The following is a 12,701-nucleotide window of genomic DNA, read 5'->3' on the forward strand; positions in this document are numbered from 1 at the left end:
AAATGAAATAAAATAATGAAGACAATGAAATGATAATGAAATAGAATAATCTAATATTGAACAAATCAAATAAAGAATATATTGAATATATCATTATTGTTACTTTATTATTTATTATTTCAATTATTAAATATTAATAAATTATTATTCATGAATATTTAATTGATATTTTACAATTTCATTTTCATTTTATTTAATAAATGAAATATGAATAATAAATGAATGAATAATAATGTAATATATGAAATAATAAAAAGAAAAGAAAGATAAATAATAAAGAAATATGATGTATTTAATATATAATATAATTTATTATCAAATATAATAATAATATCAAATGATGATTTATTTTTATTTCAAAATATTTTGCATCAATAAAATATGTTGCTAAATATTTTGCATCATTAAATTTTGCATCATTAAATTTTGCACTTTTTTATTTGTTTCAATAAAATTTGCATCCTTTATTTTTTACTTCTTTTCTTCTTTTATCATCTCTTTTGTTTTATTACACTTTATCTTCTTTATTTTTATCTTCTCTCCTTTCTACTTTTATTCTTTCTTCATCTTCATCTACTTTTTACTTTCTTTTTATTCTTTTATATCATTCATTCTCTTCTTTTTCAATTATTTGCTTTTTTTCGTTGCCAATTGATATTATTACGATTGGAAATGTTAAGCAAATCATAAAAACATATTGATGATACAAAATAAAAATAATTACAACCACACTAAAACATAAACAACACAACCATAACCATGAGAAAAAGAGAAATGAATGAAAGTGTATCAAGATTTATTGACATTGTGATAATCAATGAATAAACAATTAAATGAATTAAAAAGAAGTTACTTTAAAACATTCATATTGTAATCAGAATTGATGTACAAGAGTGAAGTTAAACGATTGAGTGTAACCAAAACATAGTGTGAATATTGTCACTGATTATAGTATTAATGAAGAGTAATAACATCAAGACTTAATTCACGTTGATAACTTATTTAAATGAAAATACATATGCACAGATGATATATTGTAATTCTACATTTTAATACCAGATTAAATTAATTATTTTCTTGTTTAATCAATAATACGAATGTTCATTTATTACCATCTAGTACTTTTGACTTGAAATATTGAAAATAACTAGCAGACAATGTATTTGAATAGAAAAAGAATAAATGTCTTGTTAAAATAAACCATATAACACAATCAATACTATTAATGAGAATTACAATAACTTTGTAAACATCAAACTTGTAATTCTCTTTCATGCAGTAAATAATCACCACTAATATCAAATGCATTATATTTCAGTGGATATTCATTAAATTCAATTGTACAATTGCTCTTAATCATTTTATTCTTCTAAATACAACCATAACACTGTCATAAATGAAATATAAATACTAAATATACACTAATACTTTATTTGATGTTATTCCAAATCAAAACATAATAGAATTGTTTGTATGAAAGAAACAACAAGGATTAATATTGGTATTGAAGTATTATGAATGATAAAGATAAAGAAAATACAATAATCAATGAAATTCTGAAATAATTCAACAAACACACTATTTTATTGTTTATTTCGATTATTGTTGAATGAAGAATTTTTCATACATTAACACTCAATGTGAGAATTGTCAGTCACATCTTTCATGAAGTTCTTTAACTTGTTAGAAAAGAAGAGGGTTGATAAAAATACATATTCTTCAGATGGAGAATGACATTATCCAAGAATATTATCAGAAGCAGAATTACATATCTTAGGCATTATGCTCCTATCATAGAGTATAAAACACAACCAACACTGCTCTAAAAATAAAAATGAACAAAAGAATCGATTATATTTTCCACTTTAAATCTGACTGAATGTCATGTTTCATACAACAAAACGATGAACAATCCCCTTCATCGACAAACAATCAAAATACTTACTTACAACATTTATTGTCGTCCACCAGGAATTACTGCACGAGGAAATGATTATAAGAAAGAAAGACTAATGACGTTTTGTGATGAAGAACTTAACAAGTATGACATAGTGGCATTTCAAGAGTTGTTTGGTGCATTTTCATCTAAACGACGAATCTTCATAGAAAAAGCAAAACAACAAGGATTTGTGTATGAAGCTCATCTAGAAAGACCAAAATGGCCTATCTATCCAGTTGATGGTGGTGTATGTATATTATCACGTTTTCCCATTGTAAGTCAACACCAAAAGATTTATACAAGAGGATGTTATTCAGATGGAGCATCTGCAAAAGGAGTTATTCATACAAAAATTGACATTGGATTTGGAAAAGAAATTCATCTGTTTTCTACACATCTTCAAGCAGATTATTATGAAAGTAGAGAAGACAATGCCAAATCAAGACGTCATCGAAATACACAAATCAATGAATGTCTTCATTTTATTAATGAATGTACAGCACATGACAATGATCCAATCATATTTGAAGGAGATTTAAACATTAAAGGAGGAACAAAAGAATATGATGATTTTCTTACCACTCTCCATTCTAATGAATTTGATATTGAAGCACATGACTTTTTGTTTGAGGATAAGAAAGTTCATCCAATCACACACAGTGAAGTTATCGATGGAGAACAAGTTGACACAGTTATTACATCTAAAGTTCCAGCACCGATTAATGCACGACTTGATTATATTTGGGGAATTAAGAATGGAAGAGAAAGAAAAGAATTAAAAGCCATTCAAACAAATGTATGTAAATTTCAAACAACAAACAAACCATTTCCTTATATGTCTGATCATTATGGAGTAGAAGTGACACTAGAATTATTGTAATATATATTTAATTGACGTTTATCTTTTGTTTATTTTTACTAAAACTTTTATCTTTTTTATATAGATACTTGAAATTACAAATTATTTTAAAATTCATATTCATATTCATTAGTTATTTTGATAAATACAGATATTCCTAAAATGAATTATATTATGAGAATTAGATCAATAGAAAAATAAAAATTTAACACTTGTTGTTTTTTCTTTCTTATCAGTTTCATTATTGTATAAATATAAGTATTTAAAAATACTCAGTATGAAACTATTAAACTATTTGAATAACTACTTCATTGAATAATATTTTCAATTTTGTCATTTTGAAATATCAAATCAAGCATTGCACATCATTCTATTCACTAATCATCAAAACTAGATTAACTATTTCATGTTCTATCTTTTTCCATCTTTCTTTATTCTTCAAACATATATAGCTACTATATTACTCGAATAATATTCATCAATATAGCATGTGCTTATCATTAATATATATTAATTAAATTTATATTTTATTTTTACTGATATTATTTTTAAAGTTGACAAAGGAAAAATGAAAGAATAATGATAATGATTCATTTCTTTTTAATACAAGTCAATAAAGAAATATCATTCAAAATATAGAATGAAACAAAATGCAAAAAAAAACAATTAAAATTATTTTTGTGGATTGACATTTTTTGGATTATTCATTGTTTTTTAATACTTAATTCAGAACCAATACCCACCCCTTTTCTTTTGTGTTGTTGAAACATATAAGAATAATTATGTTGTTTTTATTTTATAAAAGAAATTAGATCATTTGATTACTCAATTTTCTTTTTTAATGAAATCTTTGGACAAGCCTCTATCTTGTCTATAATTCTCATTTTACCATAAACGTTCAATGTTTGTAATTTACGACATTGGATTAGTGTTAGTTCACAGAGTGGAATTGGTAAATCTAATTCAGAAATTTTTGGTCCATGGATATATAATTTTGTTAATTGAGTAAGATTCTTTGTACTAATGACATTAATGTCTACAGACTGAATTTTTAATGAATGAAGTGACTGAGGGAAATCAACTTTATTATCAGATATTCCAATGATCTCGAGATGTTTTAATTGGTTCAGACAGCAAAGTCCTTTTCCAATAAACTGGTCATTCTGAAGAATAATAATATTAGACAAATGACGTACAAATTGATTTAAAACCAAATAACGTATTTGAGCTGGGATTTTTATAGACCTATTTTCTAGATGAGCAAATAAACACAATTTAGATAAAGAAGTAAATTGAGAAAAATTAAAATGCATTTGGGTTAAATGTGAATGTTTAATATCAACTGTTAATTCTATTAAATTACAACATTCAATAAAAGGGTTGTATGTTCTTAAACTAACTATAGAAAATGAAGGAAGATTAAAGGAATATAATGATGGTAAATATAATGAAAGTAATAAGTCAATATTATCACTTGAATTATATTCATAATCATTAAATAATGTCTGATTTAATACGAATTGTTTATTATCTATTTGTTCATGATATTTTTGATAACAATTAATCAAATTAAAAGGAGTATATTCTTTATTGATGTTATTTGGAGATAACTCATTTAAATTATTTGGTTCAATGATAACACGAATATTTGTTCTTTCTCGTTGAATGAAATGACACAGATTCCAATCAAATAATTTAAGAATAACAAAGTTATTTTTAATAATATTAACACTTTCTAATTGACTACTAATAAATTCTTCTGGTTGAGTCATAACAATCTTCAATTCTCCAAATCCAACATCATCAAGATTAATACAAAGATTAGGTGTAACAACATTAAGTGGAAGATTAATTTCTAATAAATGTCTAAAAATATTAGGTGTAATAAATTCTTCAAAAGATAATGTTTCATTTTGGTCTTTTAGAATCTTTAGTTTTAAACATAACTCAAATTGATTAATATAATTATCAAATTGACTTATTGGTAATTCTAAACAATTCTTTTGTTCAATTTGAAGAATTGAAGAAGAACTTGTTATTGACTTGTAATGAAGAAAAGATTCATTTGGATGATGTTCAACAATACTAAAACATTTTTTATTGATACAGATAAACCTATTATAATACCTTTGAGGTAAATATTCAACAACGTCATACAGAGAGTGTTTGTCCAATTTCATTAATCTTCTAATTTAAATTATTTAAGTTTTAAGGGTTTTATTGAAATAACAACTTTTTATTATCATTTCGTTTTATATAACATATATGTAATAAAACAATTTTTATTTACCAATAGTTTTAATAACCTTGAAATTAAATAAAAAAAAAAAACAATATTAAGCTTCAAAAAATTAATTAGAATAATTTAGCTTTTCTTCGTTCAGCATCTTTTTTCCATCTTGGTAACATATTAAATTCACTTCTTTCCATTCTAAAAACTCCTTTAAACTCATCATCTTTCAAGTACTCTTCTAAACAAGAACGGTCTACCCAATCAGGAAGTTTGTCACTATTAAGGAGTTGAGCATAACCGAAGTACTTTCCATTATCAGTAAAGATATTTTGTTGAGTCTCTCGGTCAATAATTTTACGTTGATCCCATCCTTTGAACTGTAATCTAAAACGAACAGGCTCTTGTCCATTTTCAACTTGAATAACAGGTGTGTTGACTGACCTTCCATCATCACTATATTTATTATATGCTAATGCTGCTGAAGTAACTTTAGTTCTATCTTCTTTTGGACAGCCAGTTCCATAATAAACAAATACTTCATTAAATGTATCAAGAATAAATGCCTTTCCATGTGTCAAATCTTCTTGTTTATATGACCTTAATTCATTACATAATAATTCATTATCTTCTGAGGTATAAAATTGGAATAAACGAGCTTTGAAATCGTGTCTTCCTTTTGGATAATTAATCATCTCATTATTTTCTCTCTTCAAATCAGCCCATAATTTATCATCACTCTTTGAAGTTGTTGAATACCATCTTAATTTACCTTTTGAATAATCTTTAACATCTTTAATAGCTTCAGCAACTTGAACTGCCATATTACATTCTAATCCATATGCCATAGAAACTCTATTATTGATATTGGCATGCATTTTAACAACATCAGCACCATAAACGTCTCTTAACTTTTCATAGTCAGCACGTAATTGTTTCATTTCATTTTCAACTCCTTTAACATATCTCTGATGTTCTTTTTCCATTTCTTCTTGTCTAATCTTAAGATTGTTATTAACCATAAGTAAATTATCAATAGTTTCTTGCATAACTTCTGGTGATGGAAATACTTTATGTTTTAAAACTGATAATGTTTCAGTAAATTGCCATTTATTTCCATTATCACCAATAATCTCACCAATATATGCATCATCTGAACCAGTAATACCAATTGCTTTAACACCAACTTTAAGAACTGGCATTTTTAATTCATCAGGCCATTCTAAATTTCTTGATGGTTTAGTATGGAACAATGGTTTCTCCTTTTGTTTTCCACGATACAATTCTAAATCACCTTTTAATAATTCTATTTCTTTAATATTTTCTTTGATCTTATTTTCAAGTTCAATTTGTCTATTTCCTGCACCTTTCTGGAAATCTTCTTTTTCTTTTGTTAATGCTTCAACTTGTTTTCTTAATGCTTCATTATTTGCCTTTAATTCAATTAACTGAATACTTTGTTTTCCAGAACGAATTTCTTCTGTTTGTTGTTCATTATTTGAAATGTTTTGGTTTCCTTGTTTTGTTTCAGTTGAATCTTTATTAACTTCTTTAGTTCCAATTAACGTTGCTTGTTTTAATTTTTGTGCAGCTCGTTCAGTTCTTTCAGTTACAGAAGACCCTTCTAATGCTTTTCTTTCTTCTTCTAATCTTTTTCTACGTTCTTCTCTTTCTTTTTTTCTTTGAGCCTCTCGTTGTTCTTCTGCAATACGAAGTTCTTCTTCTCTTTTTTTTCTTCTTGCTTCTCTCTCTTCTTGGGCTTTACGTTCTTCTTCTGCTAGTCTTCGTTTTTCTTCTTCTCTTTGTCTTTGTCTTTCAAGTCTTCTTTTCTCACGAGCTTCTTCAGCTGTATCAGCACTACTACTTACTCGTTCAACTCTAGAAGTGCTTGAACCTGCTTTTTCTTTTGCTGCTGCTTCTCTTTCTTCTCTCTCTCTTCTTTCTCGTCTTTCTCTTTTCCTTCGTTCTAAATCAGTTTCTGCATCAACAGCCTTTGCTCTATTTGTAATCTCTTTTATTTCTTGATTTTTTGCTAATGTTGCATCATCAATTCCCTTTTTCTCACGGAATTTTTTCATCAAATCAGTTAAATCACTCATTTTGTGACTTTGTAACTATAATAAGTTCTTTCTTTTATTTTTTCCTTTTGTAAAAAGTTGAATGAAAGTCATCATTTTAAGATTGTTTCATATTCATTCTTTTTTGTAAACTATCAGTTATTCTTCATTCAGAACTAAAAAATGACATAACAATAAAAAATAAAAATGTATGAAAGATATATTGCTTATGGAGATCAACTTTACCTTTATGAACCAATGCTTGCTTATCATTGTTATGAGTTTGGAAGTCAATCAAACATACAAAATAATATAGTCTTATCAAAAAAGACTTTATTAAGACAAGCGTTGGGAAATACCATTGATGACCGTGAACTTCAAATTAGTTATATTAAAGAAATTATCAAAAAATATTATTTGTCGGGTCAAAATGTCTTCAAACAAAACCCAGAATCAGCAAAACAAATATTTCTTTTTGTAGTTGATATGATCGATTTGTTAAATGCTTTTATCCCTCTTCCAAATGAATTTCAACAAGTTAAAAACTTTATTGTACTTTCTCATTTTATCCCTGAAGGTGTTAGTCTTGTGAAAGATGTCTTAACTCCTCAACAACCTATTCAAAATAATTCTTCTCTTAACCAACATAATACCAATCTTTTCCCAGTTCCAAACTCTCAAGTAATTCAACAGAATTTATTTCCTACTCCTTCTCAACAGAATTTATTTCCTACTCCTTCTCAACAAACACAACAACTAAAACAAAACTTATTTCCTGTTCCAGTCGAACAACAACCAGTTAACCAAAAAAAAGAACAACCAAAACAAAATTTGTTCCCAGTTCCTTCTCAACCAAAACAGCAATTACCTCAACAAAGTATTAATTTATTCCCAACACCAAATAATTCTACTAATGAAAATACAATTCCTATTTCTTGTCAACAAACCTCATCAACAGAAGAAATAAAACAAAAGACATTTACTATTAGTACTAATTCACAACCAACACTACCAATATCAATACCACCACCAAATCAATTACAAAACCAAGTTCATACACAACCAAAGAAAAATGAAAAGATAGAATATAAACAATCTCCTCTCGTTAATACAATTCAAAGTCAAAACCCAATTCTCTTACGTAAAGTTAATATTAAAAAAAATATTAAAATTGAAAATATAGTAAACGCATGGAGTATAATTAATAAAGCCAAAGACTCAATGCAAATTGGTGCAATAGAGAAAACAAAACAAAAAATTCTAGAGGCATTACAACTGCTTGAAGAATAATTAAATAACATTTTTAAACCAATTTCAAACACAAATAGTTTAATTTGATTGTGAAATGAAATCAAAGAGAAGAAGAAAACAGAGTTACATTTCTTTTATTTAAGAAAGACAAATAGATGATAATAATACTTGTTTTTATTCAAAACCACATTCTTCTAAAGGAATTGAATGTCTTCTAAGAGTTGGTTCATATTCACTAACAACAGGTGTTTCTGTACCATCAATATTATCTAGAGTTGATATTTTTAAATTTTGATGGAAGACATTATTATAGAATGTTACTAACATTGTAACAATAACAATAGCAAATGAGTATGATAACAACCAAGCACGTCTTAATCCATTAAACCTTTTTTCTCTCTAACTAATAAATTTTTTTGAATAAAAATGTATTATCAAAACAAATACAAACTATTTCTTTGATTTTATTTGCAATCTTTGGAACAATTTCTTTTAAGTCTCCTCTAACAACAAAATCAGCATATTCATCCATTGGTGTTTTTGAGCAATTAATAAATGCAACTTGTGCCCCACAATGTTTTGCTCTAAATGGAATTATATTACATGGTGCTACTTGTAATGACGTTCCAATAACTAACAAAAAATCAGTTTTTGTTGATGCTTCAACAACTTCATCATATGTTACACGATCTAATTTTTCTCCAAAAAGAACAACATCAAGTTTTAATAATCCACCACATTTTGGACATCGTGGAATGCATTGACTTGGAGGTACTGGTTTTGACCAAATGTCATCATCAGCTCTTGAAATATAATCACAATCAATACAATAACATGCTCTCCCACTCCCATGCATTTCAACAACATTTTTTGATCCTGCTTGTTGGTGTAAACCATCAACATTTTGGGTAACTATTGTTTTAACAACTCCAATTTTTTCAAGTTCAGCAAGTGCTTCATGAACATGATTTGGGTATGCAGTAATTTTATGAATTTCTTCAGTCATTTTCCAGAATAATTCTGGATGTTTTTTAAAGTTAGAATAACTTCCATAAACAGAAGGGTCATACCTTTTCCATAAACCGTTAGATGACCTTATTTTATTAGTTTATATTAATTGATTAGAAAACCTGATAGAAAAGACAAACCGAAAATCAGGGATACCAGATTCTACCGAAATCCCAGCACCAGTTAAGACAGTCACATTTTTTGATTTCTCCATTGAACGAGCAATCATCTCAATGTCAATATCAATACTATCATCAAGGCTATTATACAACTCTAGTTCTTCTAACCAATTACTGTCTATTGACATTACTGAATTAGAGAATTTATAGATGACAGTTTCATCATTTTCCTTTTTTTTTAATTTTTAAAACTATCTTTTTTGATTAGATTAATTTTTATTTTCTTTCTGATAAATACGAGTCAATCACTCTATTATTTTTTGTTTTAAGTCTCTTACTAACCAGAAATTAAATTAATTTTTGTTATTTGTTTTAACAACACAGAAAGAAGTTTAAATAAATAGCAAGCGTCTACTTCTTATAAACAAAAATTAATTAATTAAGTGTTAAATAAAATTTTTAGTCTATTCTTACAAATTTAGTGAAAACTAATATTATCCATTCACTGTTTTTTTAAATGGGTAATTTCTTTTATTTCTTATTTCTGCTTCATTCTTCTTTTTATCTTCTTCTTTGATGTTTACTTTAATTTTAAATACTTACCTCTTCTTTCTTCTTTATTTCTTATTTTATGATGAATGAACATATCATTATCATTATATTATTTTATCTAATGTTATTTTAGTATTAACATCATTACTTATATCATTTTTATTTGTTATTATTCATTCATAATATCCTACTACAATCTTTACAATATTAATTAATACATTTCTTATTCAAATATAACATCATAATTATATAATAATTGATAATTCATTATTTGATTTTGTACTTATGTTTGTGTGTATTTCTGACTTGCAATCTTCGAGTCTATACCTCTTCTTATGAAAAATACAACAAAATTGTTTTATTAAACAAAAAAGAATTTTTGCTATGGGTATATTCTTGTTTTATTAATTTTAGGTATAACAAATGCAGAGTGAGAAAATTTATTTTAATAAGCACTTAATGACATCTTTATTAACTTACATTTACCACAAAAAATAAACTTTTACGAATTAGTTTTTATTTTAAAATTGAATATTTGTTATAAAAAAATTAAGTGTTAACTCACATATTTTTTATATTTTATTGTCTTCAACTTTATATCAAAGGAACATTATAATTGTTTGTAAAAAGACGTTAATATAAGAAATTGAGAAAAATAAAACTTCAAAAGAAATAAACGAAATTTTAAAACTTAAAGTTTCTTAAAGAAAAGAATATTCTTAGAAATAGAGAACTTAAAAAATAAAAAGAGACAAATTATGAATAGTTTTAAATGTTTTAAACGAATTAGAAAAATAATTAAAAATCATGAAAATAAAAAAAGAATAAAAAAATTATTTGATTGGTTTATCTTAAAATTTGGTATTTTTGAGATTATGTCTATTTAAGAAAAAAATTTCAGATTTTAATCATATTCTTATTTAAGTAATGAAAGCCATTTTGTTCTTAGTATTTGCTTTATTCTTAACTGTTCATGCCGAAGAAGAGTTTGAACTCGATGATGATTTTGAAATTAATAATGAAGATTTTGATTTTAATGATGATGAGTATGAATTAGAAGACGATGAAGAAGACGACGATGATGATGAATTTGAATTAGAAGACGACGAAGAAGATGATGATGAAGAAGAAGAAGATGAAGAAGAAGAAGATGAAGAAGAAGAAGATGAAGAAGAAGAAGATGAAGAAGATGAAGAAGACGATGATGAAGAAGACGATGATGAAGAAGACGATGATGAAGAAGACGATGATGAAGAAGACGATGATGAAGAAGACGATGATGAAGAAGACGATGATGAAGAAGACGATGATGAAGAAGACGATGATGATGAAGACGATGATGATGAAGACGATGATGAAGAAGATGATGATGAAGATGATGATGATGAAGATGATGAATTTGAATTAGAAGACGATGATGAAGATGATGATGAAGAAGATGATGATGAAGATGACGATGATGATGAAGAAGATGATGATGAAGAAGATGATGATGAAGAAGATGATGATGAAGAAGATGATGATGAAGAAGATGATGATGAAGATGACGATGATGATGAAGAAGATGATGATGACGATGAAGAAGACGATGAAGAAGACGATGAAGAAGACGATGAAGAAGACGATGAAGAAGACGATGAAGAAGACGATGAAGAAGACGATGATGAAGAAGACGATGATGATGAAGAAGACGATGATGAAGAAGACGATGATGAAGAAGACATGATGAAGAAGACGATGATGAAGAAGACGATGATGAAGAAGACGATGATGAAGAAGACGATGATGAAGAAGACGATGATGAAGAAGACGATGATGAAGAAGACGATGATGAAGAAGACGATGATGAAGAAGACGATGATGAAGAAGACGATGATGAAGAAGACGATGATGAAGAAGACGATGATGAAGAAGACGATGATGAAGAAGACGATGATGAAGAAGACGATGATGAAGAAGATGAAGATGATGAAGATGATGATGATGAAGAAGACGATGAAGAAGATGATGAAGACGACGATGAAGACGACGATGAAGACGACGATGAAGACGACGATGAAGAAGACGATGAAGAAGACGATGAAGAAGACGATGAAGAAGACGATGAAGAAGACGATGAAGAAGACGATGAAGAAGACGATGATGAAGAAGACGATGAAGAAGACGATGAAGAAGACGATGAAGAAGACGATGAAGAAGACGATGAAGAAGACGATGAAGAAGACGATGAAGAAGACGATGAAGAAGACGATGAAGAAGACGATGAAGAAGACGATGAAGAAGACGATGAAGAAGACGATGAAGAAGACGATGAAGAAGACGATGAAGAAGACGATGATGAATTTGAATTAGAAGACGATGATGAATTTGAATTAGAAGACGACGAAGAAGAAGATGATGAATAAATCCTTAAATAACTGAGTGCTTATATTCAAAATTTATTTGTTAACAAAAAATAAAAAAAGTATTATTTTAAATTATTAATTATCAAACCATTGAAGTAATATAAGCCTTGAAGGTTTAAATAGTACATTATTATAGTTATCATATGTTCCATCAGCAAGCATTTGATTTGACTTATAACAACACTCGAAACCTCTTCTTATAATACCACTTCGTTCATTGTTTAAAGGGAAACTAAGACCAAATGCGAATAAAACACAATAAAAATTACGCAATGAATTGT

The 12,701-nt window shown here is 27.2% G+C and overlaps 6 protein-coding genes across 6 annotated transcripts; 3 read left to right on the forward strand and 3 right to left on the reverse strand.

The window, feature by feature from the left end:
* Positions 1 to 1,904: 1,904 nt before the first annotated feature.
* On the forward strand, positions 1,905 to 2,819 carry EHI_007460 (phospholipase C precursor, putative; the record flags this gene model as incomplete). The annotated part of the gene is made up of 1 exon (XM_643487.1): positions 1,905 to 2,819. The coding sequence occupies one exon, from the start codon at positions 1,905 to 1,907 to the stop codon at positions 2,817 to 2,819; it is 915 nt and encodes a 304-aa protein (XP_648579.1).
* An 800-nt stretch (positions 2,820 to 3,619) lies between these two features.
* Positions 3,620 to 4,978, reverse strand: EHI_007470 (uncharacterized protein; the record flags this gene model as incomplete). Its single annotated transcript, XM_649717.1, has 1 exon — positions 3,620 to 4,978. The coding sequence occupies one exon, from the start codon at positions 4,976 to 4,978 to the stop codon at positions 3,620 to 3,622; it is 1,359 nt and encodes a 452-aa protein (XP_654809.1).
* Positions 4,979 to 5,136: 158 nt separating this feature from the next.
* Positions 5,137 to 7,131, reverse strand: EHI_007480 (villin, putative). The gene has a single exon (XM_649716.2). The coding sequence runs from the start codon at positions 7,125 to 7,127 to the stop codon at positions 5,154 to 5,156; it is 1,974 nt and encodes a 657-aa protein (XP_654808.1). The 5' UTR covers positions 7,128 to 7,131; the 3' UTR covers positions 5,137 to 5,153.
* A 161-nt stretch (positions 7,132 to 7,292) lies between these two features.
* EHI_007490 (uncharacterized protein) lies at positions 7,293 to 8,375 on the forward strand (the record flags this gene model as incomplete). Its single annotated transcript, XM_649715.1, has 1 exon — positions 7,293 to 8,375. The coding sequence occupies one exon, from the start codon at positions 7,293 to 7,295 to the stop codon at positions 8,373 to 8,375; it is 1,083 nt and encodes a 360-aa protein (XP_654807.1).
* A 135-nt stretch (positions 8,376 to 8,510) lies between these two features.
* On the reverse strand, positions 8,511 to 9,651 carry EHI_007500 (Sir2 family transcriptional regulator, putative; the record flags this gene model as incomplete). Its single annotated transcript, XM_649714.2, has 3 exons — positions 8,511 to 8,735; positions 8,788 to 9,430; positions 9,485 to 9,651. 3 exons carry the CDS (start codon positions 9,649 to 9,651, stop codon positions 8,511 to 8,513), a joined length of 1,035 nt encoding a protein of 344 aa, XP_654806.2.
* A 1,291-nt stretch (positions 9,652 to 10,942) lies between these two features.
* EHI_007510 (uncharacterized protein) lies at positions 10,943 to 12,367 on the forward strand (the record flags this gene model as incomplete). The annotated part of the gene is made up of 1 exon (XM_649713.2): positions 10,943 to 12,367. The coding sequence occupies one exon, from the start codon at positions 10,943 to 10,945 to the stop codon at positions 12,365 to 12,367; it is 1,425 nt and encodes a 474-aa protein (XP_654805.2).
* Between the last annotated feature and the right edge of the window lie 334 nt (positions 12,368 to 12,701).

The sequence above is a fragment of the Entamoeba histolytica genome, genomic scaffold (genome assembly GCF_000208925.1).
Source record: "Entamoeba histolytica HM-1:IMSS scf_1104750516381 genomic scaffold, whole genome shotgun sequence".
In the NCBI taxonomy this organism is placed as follows: domain Eukaryota; phylum Evosea; order Mastigamoebida; family Endamoebidae; genus Entamoeba; species Entamoeba histolytica.

Coding starts and splice junctions, on each gene's coding strand:
- EHI_007480 (XM_649716.2), bottom strand. CDS start 7,127: ATGAGTGATTTAACTGATTTGATGAAAAAATTCCGTGAGAAAAAGGGA.